Source organism: Cervus canadensis, chromosome X, assembly GCF_019320065.1.
Source record: "Cervus canadensis isolate Bull #8, Minnesota chromosome X, ASM1932006v1, whole genome shotgun sequence".
Taxonomy (NCBI): domain Eukaryota; kingdom Metazoa; phylum Chordata; class Mammalia; order Artiodactyla; family Cervidae; genus Cervus; species Cervus canadensis.
Genome location: NC_057419.1, coordinates 144364692 through 144380896, shown reverse-complemented (window position 1 = coordinate 144380896; position 16205 = coordinate 144364692). Strand labels below are relative to the sequence as shown.

The following is a 16205-nucleotide window of genomic DNA, read 5'->3' as shown; positions in this document are numbered from 1 at the left end:
TTTTAATGCACTGGAATGCAAAAGTAAGGGCTACGTGGAGTAACAGGCAAATTTGGCCTTGGAGTACAAAATGAAGCAGGTCAAAGGCTAACAGAGTTTTGCCAAGAGAATGCACTGGTCATACCAGTCACACTCTTCCAACAACACAAGTGAAGACTCTACACATGGACATCACCAGACGGTCAATTCCAAAATCAGATTGATCATATTCTTTGCAGTCAAAGATGGAGAAGCTGTATACAGTCAGCAAAAGCAAGACCAGGAACTGACTGTGGCTCAGATCATGAACTCCTTATTGCCAAATTCAGAAGAAAGTAGTCAGTCATCCCAGTTAAGTCACTGGAATGACTTAAATTGAAGAAAGTAGGGAAAACCACTAGACCATTCAGGTATGACCTAAATTAAATCCCTTACAATTATACAATAGAAGTGGCAAATAAATTCAAGGGATTAGATCTGATAGACAGAATGCCTGAAGAACTATGAATGGAAGTTTGTGACATTGCACAGGAGGCAGGAATCAAGACCATCCCCAAGAAAAAGAAATGCAAAAAGGCTAAATGGTTGTCTGACGAGGTCTTACAAATAGCAGAGAAAAGAAGAGAAGCTAAAGGCTTCTTGTCACAAAACTCTTAGCCTTTTCCCTGCTTCATTTTGTACTCCAAGGCCAAACTTGCCTGTTACTCCAGGTATCTCTTGACTTCCTCCTTTTGCATTCCAGTCCCTGATGATGAAAAGGACATCTTTTTGGGGGGTTAGTTATAAAAGGTCTTGTAGGTCATTATAGAACCATTCAACTTCATCTTCTTCGGCATTAGCAGTTGGAGCATAGACTGGGATGACTGTGATATTGAATGGTTTGTCTTGGAATGAACCGAGATCACTGTTGTTTTTGAAATTACATGCAAGTACTGCATTTCAGACTCTTGTTGACTACGAGGGCTACTCCCTTTAATTCAGATGACCCATAGTAGTAGATGTAATGGTCATCTGAATTAAATTCACCCATTCTTGTCCATTTTAATTCACTGATTCCTAAATGAAGATGTTCACTCTTGGCATCTCCTGTTTGACCACTTCCAATTTACCTAGATTCACAGATCTAACTTTTCTGATTCCTATGCAATATTGTTTTTTTACAGCATCAAACTTTTACTTTCACCACCAGACACATCCACTACTGGGTGTCATTTCCACTTTGGCTCAGCCTCTTCATTCCTTCTGGAGCTATTTTTCTGCTGTTCTCCAGTAGTATATTGGATCCCTACTGACCTGGGGGTTTCATCCTTCAGTGTAATATCTTTTTGCCTTTTCGTCCTGTTCATGGGGCTCTCAGAGGAAGAGTGCTGAAGTGGTTTGCCATTTCCTTCTCCAGTGGATAACATTTTGCCAAACACTCCACCTTGACCATCTATCTTGGGTGGCATGATATTATATCTCTTGAAATAAAATAGGCTTTCCTTCACAATGTGGAACTATTAATATTTTGTTAGAAGCAAAATTAACTCTTCCTTGAAAGTTTAAGCAGATGCACCCTTGGAAGATTGCCATTTGGCAGATGGTAGCTCATTGATGCTCCAGTGTTCTTGCCTGGAGAATCACAGGGACGGCAGAGCCTGGTGGGTTGCTGTCTATGGGGTCGCACAGAGTCGGACACAACTGAGGCGACTTAGCAGCAGCAGCAGCAGCAGTTCATTAATGACCTCCATTTCCTGAGTTGTTGTTTAAGTCCTTGTTGGATCAATTTCTATAATTTGTTTGGCTCATTTCTATATGATTTTACATTCTTACATGTATAAATATTTTTGCATGTATTACCAAAGATTATTGAAAAGATTGTGCTTTTAAATTATTTCACACTTTATTTATATTTTTTTCTGTCCCTAAGGAGGTTCCTTAGAGAATTATGTGAATATATATTTTCCAACCATAAGTGTTCACCAGTTCTAGCCTTTGGAGTATTTTTAGAATCTAAGTATTATGAAGAAAACAATATTAAACTTGGTACATGATTAAGGAGGTGGAGACATGGTCAACCCATACTATAAGGTGGGCAACCTAATAATGGGAGTATAACAATAATTGAAGTTTTCTTCAAGGAATAAGTGGTCCAAGCCCCACATAAGTCTTTCCAGACTGGGAGCCCTGTACCAGGAGGATGAGCCCCCAGAATGCTTGGCTTTGTAGGTCAGTGAGGCTTACTTTCAGGAGAGCCAGAGGGCTGTGGGAAATAGAGACTCTACCCTTACAAGGTGCACAGAAAATCTTAACAAGCTTGGGAACCTAGGACAGAAGCAGCAATTTGAAAGAAGCCTTGGTTAAACCCATCTGCTAATCTTGGAGAGCCTCCTGGAGAGGTAGAAGGCAACTGGAGCTCACCATGGGGATATAGACATAGGTGGCAGCCATTTGGGGGAGCTGGTTCTACCACATGGACCCTGGTGCTAGAGTGCCACTTTGAAATCCTCCTTCTAGCTTATTCGTGCTATAACCCAGACCTGACCAACACACCTATCAGCACTAGTACTGGGATGCCTTAGGCCAAGCAAAAACGCAGGCAGAGATACAGACCCACCTTGAGACCCCTGAAGCCTGCAGTTACCCTGGGACCCAGCTTTGGCCACCCCAGGACCTGGCCCCACATACCAGTGGTCTAGAACTAGCTGCAGCACCAACCTCACCCACCAAGGGGTAGGCACCATCCCATGATACTCTGGACCCTAGTCCAGCTTACTGATGGGTTGAAACACCAGCTCCAGGACACTCAGGGCTATGCAGCCCACGTTCTCAGGACCCATCTCCATCTATCAGTGAGTTTGTGCTAGTCCTGGGAATCCCTGGGCCTCACCCTCCCCATAAGCAGGCCAAGACACAAGCTCTGTGACCCATGGGCCCCAGGACCCACCTCTACCTGTCAAGGTGGTACCACCACCCACCAGTGGGGAGACACCAGCCCCAGAACCATCAGAGCCGTTCATCCTGCCATATCAGGACGCATCCCACAACAAAGCTGGCTGGTGCCTACCCCAGGACCCCGAGCGTAACTTGGGCTGCTCAGCCAGTGCTGAGGACTAAAATTTGGCTGTACCTATGGACTGAGACCAGCTTCAGGACACTCCCAGGCCATGATTGCTCCGACCAGCAAGTGAATACTGCATCTAGGACTCCCAGGCCTACAGCTACACACTCCAGATCTCCTCGGGATCATTGGAGTACAGATTTATAATAAATGAGTCCCCTTATCAGGGTTATTATTTATTATGTTTGTGGAATATTAGAAAAATCATTTTTTATATTCATTTATTTGGCTGCATCGGGTCTTAGCTGTGGCATGCAGGATCTAGTTCCCCAATCCGGGATCAAACCCAGGACCCCTCACTGGGAGTGCAGAGTCTCAGCCACTGGACCACCAGGGACATCTCCTAGAAAAATTTGAAGAAAGAACTAGAAAAAATGATATGGTTTGCAATGATATCAGGAAAAACTTCCACCAAATCAACTGCAATTAAATTTTTCTGGATGGGACCTTGATATGGTCTTAAACAAGCAGAATGTAGTTTTGGGAGTGAAAAGCTCACTGCAGAGCCATCATAGATTCAAAACAGGACTGTGGACCCATAAGAAAACTAGTGTTTTACAAAATAACATAATCTCTGTTGTGTTCATTGTTGCTGTTTCAGTATCTCAGTGTCTGCCCATATGATATACAAATGTTTTTCAGAACTTTTCTGGCACACTGGTCAGAAATATAAACTATATATGAATTCCTGTGAATGAACTAGGATTTTTTTTTTATTGTGTTAGGTGTGTTTTCCATTTAGTGAATCCAATAACTAAATACAGGCATTACTAAACCAGTGTTATAACTGCACCATATGGGCCATGAAGCAGAAATGCAAGAGTGAGTGACACACAAGACATCTAGAAAGGAGTGAGGGAAAATGGGTTTCGATGTTAAAGACCTGGAGGGGAAATGAGAATATGTAATTATTCACTTTAGAGGGTGATTGAGGAACGTGGACACCTAAAGAGTAATCATGATCTAACAGTGTTAGCTACTGAAAATTCAAATTAGAGGAAGGGCTTTACAGCTTAAATAACAAACTGTAAGTTCCAACCTTAGGAAAATAGTATTAATTCGACAAGCATGCCCCATTCAAACTTTTTTCAACATTGTCTGTATTATAGAATTCATTGTAAAGTGTAAGGGTTAATTGAAACACGTTGCAGAAATAGCTGTATTTGAAAGTTCAAGAAATAATTGCTGTTTCAGCCTTTCTGATGATCTTTAGGATCATTATTTTATTTACCTCTTTTATTCTCTAACTCTCTAAGAGATAGGGTACAGTAATCCAGAATTTTTATGTGGGAAATGACAAAAAAGTAAAGTGAAAAAACTGATAAGAAAAATCAAAGTTACCTCAATCAAACTTCTCTCATCATACCCCATATTCAGAATTATTTAATATACATAAATGAGAAACCAAAAATAGTACAAAAATATCACTTTACTTTTCCAGATCCCTGAATTCTGAACTTACTATTCCTATATGCTCAGATTTATCCAATTCTAACTTTTCACCCTCTATTTCTTACCACATTTAAAAGAAAATCTACTGGGTTCTGTAGATTGGCTTTACTGTGTGCAGGCTTGCAGACCCAAGTTTGGTTTGGTAACAATTTTGGTAACCCAGATTGGACAGCAACCCTGAGTGTGCATCTCATCCATGGCACATCAACATCTGTTCAATGACAAGCCCTTGGGGCTGTCTCACAGACAAAGGTATTCAAGCAGCTGCTGGATAGGATCCAAAAGCAGCCTAGATCTAGATTCGACCTGCTGTTGGATGGGGCCCTTTCCTGATAGAGCTGGCTGCAAGCTCTAGTGTATCCAAAAACTAACACTGGTTCACTGGTGAGTGGGGCTGGGTCCTGGCACAGCTGGCTGAAGAGTCCAAGGTATCTCAGAGCTGGTGCTGACCTGCTGGTGGGTGGGACTGAGGCCCAGGCTGTCCTAGGCTACTACCAGCTCCACGGTAGGCAGAGCTGGGTCCTGGGGCTCTGACTGCAGGACCCTGGGTGTTCCAGGTCTAGTGCCTGTGTTCTCATGTGTGGGGACAGATCTTAGGCACTCTGATTGACAGGGTTGTATCCAGTGGCACCTGTGGGCTCAGGGCATCATAAGGTAGACTGGCTATTGGTGGATGGGCCTCTGTCTCTGCCTGGCTAGTTACCTGATGTGAGACATTCAATCCTGGTACCTATAGGCTGGTTGTCAGGATCAAGGCTCCGTCCCAAGGCTTATGAGCCAGGGGGAATATGTCAAAATGACATTTGTCAGCACCAGTGTCCATGTGGCAGAAAAAGCTTTCCAAAATGGATACCAACAGTATCTATGTTCCCAGAGATAGCTCCAGTTTCTCCCTACCGCTCCAGGAGACACTACAAGATCAGTAGGTGAGTCTGACTCAGGCTCCTTTCAAATGACTGCTTCTGTCCTGTCTCTATTTTATTGATTTCTTCTCTGATCTTTATTATTTCCTTCCTTCTGCTGACCTTGGGCTTGGCTTGTTCTTTTTCTAATTCCTTTAGATGGTTCTTTATTGAAGATGTTCCTTGGTTTTTGAGGTAGGCCTGTATGGCTATAAGTGAAAGCCTATAAGAGGAAACTCTTAGAACTGCTTTTGCTGCATCCCATAGGTTTGGAAAGATGTGTGTTTATTTTCATTTGTCTCCAGGTATTTTCTAACTTCCTCTTTGATTTCTTCACTGATCCATTGGTTTTTGTCTATCATATTCTTTTCTCTCCATGTGTTTGTGGCTTTTGCATTTTCTTTATGTAATTATTTTCTAATTTTATACAGAGTGGTTACAGAAAATGCTTAGTATAATTTCTTTTCTCTTAAGCTTGTCAAGGCTTGGGTTTTTTGTGGCATAGCATGTGGTCTGTTCTGGACGATGTTCCATGTGCACTTGTAAAGAATGTGTATTCTGCTGCTTTTGGTTGGAATGTTGTAAGTTTTTATTACATCCAACTGGAGTAACATGACACTGAAGGCCACTGCTGTCTCCTTATTGATTTTCTATCTAAATTATCTGTCTGTTGCTGTAAGTGGGGTATTAAATTTCCCTAACATTATTGTATTCTTATAAATTTCTTCCAAGAAATTTTAAACAGCAGATGATACACCTCTGGATGGAGAATTGTTGCATTAGAAAATAGACGAAAGAACTTATATAGAAAACCTCATAGAAAGGTAAATAAAGTAAAAGATTAAAGAGATGCCAAGAGACTTAAGAAATGGACTAAGAAGTTATTAACTGAATATTGTAGGCATGCCAGAAGTGGTAACCTGGCTAAATTTTAGAATAATAATATTCACAGAGAAAGAGTTGATATTTTTCTAGAATTTAGGAAGGCTATGTTTCCATAGATTCAGGAAGCACACCTGGACACATCAGAGTAAAGCTACAGACAAAGTTAGCATATAGATTATAATAGCAAACAAAAAGACACATTGTCTACAGAGCCATACCAAAGGCTGTGACAGCAAATCTACTTTCATAAACAAATGGTAGCCGAAAGCAAGTACTGAGAGCCACCCAGGTAGTGTTGCATTTGTAGCCCAAGTATCATGATAAGGCTTTGATAGACTCGAAGATGGATCACTCAGAACACCACAGCAAGGAAAGACTTACTGCCAGTCCTTAGTAATAAGCCACTTCAGGTGCACCTCAGCTGCACAGAGTTGCCTTGTCCAATGCCTTGTACTTCTAGAGTTGGCCCACTTCCAAGGACTGATCAAGGAGGTGTTATAAAGATCTGACTTTGTTGGGCCAGTGTGAAGTGACTTTAATGGCTCATTTCACCTTCAGAATTCAGCACGGGATCAGAAAATAATTTTGTAGAGTCTGCATTAGATGTACATGTCTTCCTCTGCCCACACTGGTCTTCTTCCCATCCTTTTCTTGGGCATTGAGAGTGCATAAATGTCCTGCACACCAAACACCTTATCATCCTTACAACTTAATTCAGAGAAAAAGACATTGGAGACAACGTGAAAAATCATGATATTTACTCCAATAGACACTATTATTAGGGAAATTAAATAAATATTCTTATTTAGGCTTCAGAGACACAGCGGAACAGGCCTCTGACTTTGCTTCTGACCTACCTGGACACTGCCCTGACTACTGCTGTGGGAGTCAGCCACATCTGCTGTGAGTGTGGAAGAGAAACACAATTGATAGACAGAAAGTGGATCTTGGAATTTGTTTAGTCCCTGGAGGAGGTCTAGCCAACCATTCCTGGATTTAGCAACACTCCAAGTTTTAAAGAACAAAGCAAATAGCATTGGAAAAAATTAACATAATACCAGAGCTGCAGTTTTGCTCACAGATTGAAGATGATAATCAATTTGTGGCCTGGGATTATAAGCAGGGAACCCCAAACTACAGTCTTTGAAGTCTCACCCATGGAGTGGACAGGCTACCTGGGACCTTTTCCCGATTGGGGCTCCAGATGTGCTGTGTCACGTGACTTCCCAGACCTGTTTAAGTCTGAATGTTGTTCAAAATCCAGTTTGATGATGCATCCTCTACTCTATTTCTCTTTTTTAAAAAAAATGTTAGCATATTGCAAGTAGGTTAGATAATTCTCTAATAAATACTTGCATTGTTTATTTGTATGTAATGATTGGCTTATTTTGTTCACAAATCCTTTGAACCTTAGATGAAAGTGAAAACTTTCAACAAAACAACTAAAGTAAAGGAACTCCTAAGAAATGTTTGTCACTTCTGGTAGGCCAAGGAGATGCATTTTCTTGGTCCATTTCTTAGGTTTCTTGACCTCCATTTAATTCTTTTATTCTCTTTATGAAGTATTTTGTAGTATTTATTTCATCTATCTTCCAGATCATATATTCTCTCTCCATTTCTGTCTCAGCTGTTTAAAATTTCTTTACTCTTCTGATGTTCAGTACTAGAAAGCTTATTTGCCTTTTGATAATTAGCTATTTATTACTCATGTTTTATGTATCTTATCATCTATTTAAATATGTTAGGTAATTTCTTGTACTTTACCTCTGATTATAAGTCTTTATAGGTTTCCATCTTGGTTTATAGTTTATGCTGATGGTGTTATTTTAGAGGGGAATGTTGTATTTGTTTAGGGGGGCTTCAATTGTAGGAACACTTGTAGAAGCCTCATTTAGGGTTAAGCTCCTCTAGATGCAATTAGATTTGCATTTGCCATATATATGAGTTTGCAAACAGAAATTACTTGGGCCATGTTGATAGCATTAATTAGAATACCAAAGCTACATCAAGGCACTCTTTTGGTTACAAATTCTTTAGGCAACATTTTATTCCTCACCCATAGCTAAGGACAAAAATTAGAATTTTCTTTGGTCCTTCCTTTGTTGTGAGAAAGCAAGCCCAGTTTTTCACTATGGGTATAGTCAATTACTCGTTTAGAATTATGTGTGTGTCTCAGCTGTCTATTGATTTGAGCCACTTTTCAAGCACATCTGAGTATCTAAAATACTGTTTAACATAACTTTGTATATTACAATTTATAATAGGAAGATTTTAAATTTTTTACACAATTTCCAAATGTGAAATGTAAATATCTGTTAAAAATATAAACCATCCTAAGACCACCCAGTGATAATCACCTGATACCTAAGCTACACTGCAAAGTTTCAGGCAATCTTCACACACATACCTGGTGCTGAAAGGGGCCTCTTTTCTTGTGGGGAGGTCCAGCAGGACAGCCTAACCTTTTCCATGGTAGCTCTATGTCCTCAAACAGCAAGGCAGAAGGACATTCTGTCTTAAACCTTAGGCTGGTAAACTGCCTAATACAATTTCCACCATTTTTATTCATTGCTCAAAATAATCAAAGGCCTCATCAGCTCAAGAGGAGAGGGAAACAGACAAGACTTCTTATTGGAAGGAGTACTCAGGGACGAGTACCTGAATCCAATAGCCACTGAAATCAAAGTCAAGCTTCTTGAGATGTTTTTGGGTGCCATACACAGAGTAAGGCTATAGAAATAAGTGTTTTGTTCACTATACTATGGTGACTGTCTTTGGATTGGCTTACTCTTTACTTATTACTAGGAGAGGGACACCTACTATTTAGTGGAATCTTATACTGCATGCCACAGCTTTCACACTAAAGTGGACTGAAAATTCTAACCACTATAAACATCCTCTCCCACTTGTAGGGCCATGTATATAGACAAAGAAACACGCAGGTATACAGCAAGGAGAATATAAATACAGATTTCTTGGTGAAAGGAACTCAGACAGACCTGGCCTGAATAACTAATTTTTCCAACTTAGGGACACAGAGTTTTCTCATATACCTCATGGCCCTCTTCTTTTTGAGTCCTCTAATATCTGACATTTATTTGTAATCCATCCTTCTCAATTGTGAAAAGTGCATATCCACAGAGTCATAAATGGGGCAGTTTTGAGGAAAAAAATTAAGGAGAGGAAAAGCATAAAAAGCTGCCCTTGCATGATGTTGGAGTTTGGTTAAGGGAAACACTTTATTATATGTTTTTCACTTGAATTATTTTCCAAAGGGAGATTTGAAATCATTGAAGGTCATTCTTCTATATCAAGATATTTCCTACCAAGCAGGTTCATCAAGAGAAGCATGGTTTCTGTAATCCTCTGATAGAATCACTCAAAGGCAAAACCATGCATAATAATGGATCAGACACTGAAGTGAGATTCAGGAAATCACCTGGATCCTCGTGTCAGTTCTAATTCAGTAGCTATGTGGCTCTGGGTAATGCTCTTCACCTACCAGAATATGGTAAAGGACTCAAGTTTTCAGACAGTTATATTACACAGATATATTACGTAAGCCAGTCTATTTACCTCAATAAGCACAGTAAACTTGCATATTACTCCTACTTAAAACAAATTTCCCTCAGGTGCATGTCAAAATACCTGCTCAAGCATCAGACCTACCATGCTATATGACTTCTGCTTATCTTCTCAAAGATTGATGAATTTCACAATGCCTCTGCATAGAGGAATACTGCAGTTATTTCTGCAATAGTTTGAACTGAACAAGTTTCAGCTCTCGTTTATGTTTTACAATAAATTCTATCATACAGATTATGTTAAAAAACATTTGAACTATTTCCCTAGGGTTGAAACTTATAGTTTGTTATTTAAGCAGTAAAACCCTTGTCCTAATTTGTGCTTGCAGTAGCCAACACCATTAGGTCATGATTATTCTTTTTTTTTTTTTTTTTTTTTTTTTTTTTTTTTTTTTTTTGGTTTTTTTATTTTTTTATTTTTTTTCCAGTGGGTTTTGTCATACATTGATATGAATCAGCCATGGATTTACATGTATTCCCAATCCCGATCCCCCCTCCCACCTCCCTCTCCACCCGATTCCTCTGGGTCTTCCCAGTGCACCAGGCCGGAGCACTTGTCTCATGCAGATGAAGCTGGAGCCCATTATACAGAGTGAAGTAAGCCAGAAAGATAAAGAACATTACAGCATACTAACACATATATATGGAATTTAGAAAGATGATTATTCTTTAGGTGCCTGTTTTCTTCAATCACCCTCTGAATTGAGCAATTATATATGCTCATTTCCCCTCTTGGTCTTCAGCATTGAACCCCATTTCTCTCCTTCCTTCCTAGGTGTCAAGTGTCATTCACCCATGCACTTCTGTCTTCATGGACTACATGATGCAGTTGTAAAACTGGTTTCCTAATCCCTGTATTTGATTATTGGATTCACTAAATGTAAAACACACCTAGCCCAATAAAAACATGCTAGTGGGTTAGGTTTGCTGACAGGAATTCTCACATAATAACAATGTACAAGAATCGACTGGAAAAACATTTGTATGTCATATGGGTAAACACTGGGATATTGAAAGCAGCAACGATGAGCACAATAGAAATGAAATTATTCTGTGAAATAATGTCTCATTCCTATGGGTCCACAGTTCTCTTTTCAAAAATGCAATGGCTCTGAAATGAGCTTTTCATTTCCAAAATTATATTCAAGTTGTCTACAATCATCTCAAGGTCCCACCTAGAGATATTTTCTTGCCATTGCTTTGGTGGAAGATTTTCCTGGTCTCCTTGGGAATCATATTCTTTTTTAAAAGTTCTCTTATAAGGTTTCTCTAATTTTCCGCAAAATGCTAAATAATATTCTTGATAATTGGACTCAAATTTCCTAAATATTTACTGCAGTGACCAGAGAAAGCCCTGGAGATATAATAGCCCATCAGAATTCTTCTATATCGGACCAAAAGATACACACCTTCATTTCCCATTCTTGAAAAGGCACTGTCCACTTCATACCTGTACTACTCAGGGAGGCTCTCTCTAGTATCTTGCCACAGGACCTCAATTCTTTTTCTTTATCACATGAGGTTCTGCCAGTTTAAAGAATGTCTTTTGTTTTTTCTGTCCTGTAGAGCCCTGTCCTTTTCCTGAAAGGCTCAGGAAAAGTTTGATTTCGTGGATTATCAAGATTTCATCTCAATGTTTGGCTGAGAGTGGTGTATTTACAAGTTCTTATATCCTACACAATAGGAAATAATTACAACTATAGGTGTAAAGAATACTTTGTAACAATTGAAAATGACACACTGTCTTCTCACTCACAGAGAGAAAAAGAAATAAAATACTTAAAGGAAATTACTGAACATTCACAGAATTGTGAAAATGACTGTGGTGGGGCCACCTTGTTTCTCATAAGTAGTCACCAGTGTTCTCTTAATGAGATGGAAGAAGCAGGAAATATTCCCATGTTTAGTTCAAAATACATATCTCCTATGGGTTGAATTTGTGCCTCTAAAATTAATGTGTCTATGCCATAAACACTCATATTCTTATGTGATCATATTTGGAGACGAGTATTTACCAAGTAAACAAGTTCAAATATGTTCATTAGAGTAGGTCTTAATCTAAATGAGTTATATCCATATAATAAGGGAAAATCAGACATAGACACATACACATAGGGAAGAAAACGTGGACAGGTATAGGGGGATTTCAGTTATCTGCAAGCCAAGGAGAGGCTTCACACCTTGCATAAGATCAACTCAGATAAAACCTTGATTTGGACTTAGAGCCTCCACAAGTATGAGACAATAAACAAATGTTGTTTAAGTGACCCAAACACTAGCATTTTGTACAGGAGCTCTAGAATACTTGAGAAAGTGTTGAAAGTGTTAATCGCTCAGTCGTGTCTGACTCTTTGTGACTCCATGGATTGTAGCCTACCAGGCTCCTCTGTCCATGGAATTTTCCAGTCTAGAATACTGGAGTGGGTTTCCATTACCTACTCCAGTGAATCTTACGGACCTAGGGATTGAACCTAGGTCTCCTGCATTGCAGTGGATTCTTTACTACCAGGCCATTTCCTAATACTTATATAATATATAAATGACCTTGATTAGTTTTATAAAACCAACTATAAAGTAGATAATCATGCTTGTTACCCTACTGTCAAAGTAGATAAATAGTCATACTTGTTACCTGCTGTCACCAGACCTGAACACCCCAGGAAGACAGTTATTGGTTCAGTCAGGAAAACCTCACTGTAGAGTGGTTCAGTGACTGTGGCTACCCGTTTGAGTCCCTCCTTGGCTGACATGGAGTCAACATGAACTTTTCAGCTTCTCTGACTGAATGAATGCTCTCACCTTTCCTATGATGTTAAGTTGCAAATCATGAAGGTTTTCCACTTCAAAAACAAGAGAATGAGGGTTGAAAAGAATGACATTAGATCATCTTAATGAGTTAGGGTAGAAACTTGTGATTCTAAGAAGTGTGAAATGGTTTTGTTTCCTGAATTTTCTGTTGCACTTAACTTCTATGCTGTGTAGGAGTCCTCTTTTTATGTGAATCCATAAACAATGGTAATGTTGAGAAGGTTTCTGAATGGAGTATGCCTATCCTATCAACATCGTCATTCGTGAGTTGAGACCGGCAATTGCTACTTAAGCTGTCAAGCCATTTCTCTTATTTTGCCTTTACAGTGAACCACAACATTGCAAAGTGATTGCTCACTAGGCTCTTATTTCCTCAATCATCAACTGAAGTGAATAATTACTAGTGTTACTCCTCCTTCCAATCTTCAACTCTGCTTTTCCCTTCTCCATCCTAGATTTCCTGTGTATCAGAGACTTTCGAAGTCCCAGTTATCCCTTCAAAACCCAATTGTGGCTATTTTTAATGTCTTTTTATATATAACTGATGTGTTCATTTAATTTCTGAATTTACAAATGTGAAAGAAACACAGGTCATTAAAATATCTAATGGACTCTGTTTCTTAAAATTACTTCCTACACAATATATGTATTATATTTAGGTCTTCAGTCCATTTTGAGTTTATTTTTGTATATGCTGTTAGAGAATGTTCTAATTTTACTTTATTGCATGTAGCTATCCAATTGTCCCAGCACCACTTATTGAAGAGAGTGTCTCTCCATTTGTACATTCTTGCTTTTTTAAAATTGTAGATTAATTGATCATGGACTGCAAAGGGATCCAACCAGTCAATCCTAAAGGAAATCAGTCCTGAATATTCATTGGAAGGACTGATGCTGAAGTTGAAACTCCAATACTTTGTGACATGATGTGAAGAACTGACTCCTTGGAAAAGACCCTGATGCTGGGAAAGATAGAAGGTGGGAGAGAAAGGGACGACAGAGGATGAAATGGTTGGATGGCATCACTGACTTGATGGACATGAGTTTGAGTAAGCTCTGAGAGTTGGTGATGGACAGGGAAGCCTGGCATGCTGCAGTCCATGGGGTCACAACGAGTCATACACGACCAAGAGACTGAACTGAACTGAACTGACCATAAGCCCATAGGTTTATTTTTGGGCTCTCCTGTTCCACAGATCCATGTGTCTATTTTTGTGCCAGTACCACACTGACTGGATTACTGTAGTTTTCTGTTATAGTCCAAAATCAGGGAACCTGATTCCTCTAGTTCTGGTCTTCTTCCTTAAGATTGTTTTGGCGATTCAGGGTCTTTCATCTTTCCATACAAAATTTAAAATTGTTTGTTTTAGTTCTGTGGAAAATGCCCTGGTATTTTCATAGGAATTGCATTGACTATGTGGATTGCCTTCGATAGCACGGTTGTTTTAACAATATCAATTCTTCCAGTCCATAAACAAGGTGGACCTTTCCTTCTGTTTGCATTATCTTCAATTTCTTTGATCAGGGTCTTATTCTTTCTAAGTACAGGTCTTTCACCACCTTAGATACGTTTATGCCTAGGTGTTTTATTTCTCTCTTTTTTAATTCTTTTTGTCTCACGCTGGTGGTTTTTCAGCAATAAAAGTGATCATTTTCTGAGAAATAGCCACTATAAATCATTAATCAATTCCAGATTGTGTGGTATTTGGGGGACCTAAATAATGTTTAAAAAAACAATTTAAAATTTGCAAAATGTTAAATATTTTTAGTAAGTATTCCTATTTCTGTTTGTGTTCTGTATTTGGAGAATGGGATTTTGTCATTTTCTTCATAGTGATTATTGATTTTGATAAGTTTTGGAGATAATAGCTGGTCAATTAATTCCTATGATTTTCAGGAGCACTCTGCTGAGGAAGTCAAGAGTTTCTGCTCCTGGCACTGTAGGTCAATCAGAAGGAAAAGATTCTGTGTTGGAGTAAAATGTCCACCAAGTGACCTGAGTCACTCTGATGTCTGAAAGAGCTTGAGTTATGGAAGTCAGTCAGACTCTCTCAGGAAGCTTTAACTGATTATTACATTTTTCAACTTCAATGACTTTGGTGACATCTTTCAAACTTCTCATGCATCAATAGTAGACATAAATCAGCTGAGGTGAACAGATGACTGTCTCCTTCACGGGGTAGAGTTCAAAGATTTTTCTGGTGGAAGTCATGGAAAGTTTAAAGATACTACTGAGTTTGACCGACTGTGTGGTTAAACGTGGGGGAGGGGCGGTGGGAGTTGGGGGTGGAGCATCCAGTGTCACGTGACATGGGCTGCCATAGTAACAGGCCTCCTACCTTGCATTTTATCCAATCAGATATGGAGTGTTTGTGACTTCAGGGAAAGCAGGGCTTATAAACTCCGCCAACTGCCTTCATTGTCCTTCCTTGTGAGTAGTGGGGACTGGTGGCTCCGACATGGCTCAACCATCCTCTGACAACTCTGAGGAAGACCTGGGCACCAACGAAACCGGGACCTCCAAAGTAGAGCCCTCTGAAACGGAGCCCTCTGAAACAGAGACCTCAGAAACGGAGCCCTCTGAACCGGAGCCCTATGGTGCCGAGCCAAAGAAGGCAAAACAAAAGACAGCTAAGGGCCGCCGCCACCGTCACCGCCTCCGCCACCGCCGCCGCTGTCTGGACAACTTTGCAAGCTTCGCCACCTATTTCCCCAGGGTGCTGAGGCAAGTGCACACAGGCCTGAGCCTTTCCCACGAGGCCGTGAACGTCATGGATTCGCTTGTGAAGGATATGTTTGAGCGGATAGCCGAAGAGGCCGGGCACCTGGCCCGCTCCAACAAGCACTGCACTATCACGAGTGGAGAGATCCAGACAGCTGTGCATCTTCTCTTGCCTGGGGAGATCTGCAAGTACGCAGTGTCCGAGGCCACCAAGTCGGTCATCAGATACAACACCCGCAGATGAACTGCCTCATGACCACTTCAACATCGCAAACCAAAGACTCTTATCCGAACCACCTGAAGGGAAAAGACCTGTAGCAATAAAGAGCCATATCCATCCACTCTGTGTTCTTTACGTATGCCCTACTTTCCATCTTTAAAACATTTCCACCCCAAGGAAAACATTAAAAACCTCATCAAGTTTGCTTCAATAAGCGTCGGTTGTGTCATTTGTTCGATGGAAAATCGTGTCCATTTTTATTAACATATTGCAACTCGTCCCTTTCCTAAATGGTTATTTCTATTCGTGGTTTCTCAGTCAGCGATTTTAGGGATCTTTATGGTCAAAATTCTTTCCCTAAAAGTTTCATTGGCCTTCTTCATTTTCATTCTCCCACCTATATTTGGGTATCATCCAGATATTTTTATATGGGGTATAGCAACCGATAAAGAGCAGTGTGTGCCTCCCGGGTGGCTCAGCGGTAAAGAATCTGCCTACAATGCAGGAGTTGCAGGAATGGCAGGTTCGATCCCTGGGTCAGAGAGACCCCATG

The 16205-nt window shown here is 40.1% G+C and overlaps 1 protein-coding gene across 1 annotated transcript; it reads left to right on the top strand.

Moving 5' to 3' along the window:
- Positions 1–15114: 15114 nt before the first annotated feature.
- On the top strand, positions 15115–15897 carry LOC122434315 (late histone H2B.L4-like). The gene has a single exon (XM_043457506.1). It carries the CDS (start codon positions 15170–15172, stop codon positions 15674–15676), a length of 507 nt encoding a protein of 168 aa, XP_043313441.1. The 5' UTR covers positions 15115–15169; the 3' UTR covers positions 15677–15897.
- The last annotated feature ends 308 nt before the right edge of the window (positions 15898–16205 follow it).

What these genes read in the sequence shown, in the direction of transcription:
- LOC122434315 (XM_043457506.1), top strand. Translation starts at nt 15,170, where the DNA reads ATGGCTCAACCATCCTCTGACAACTCTGAGGAAGACCTGGGCACCAAC.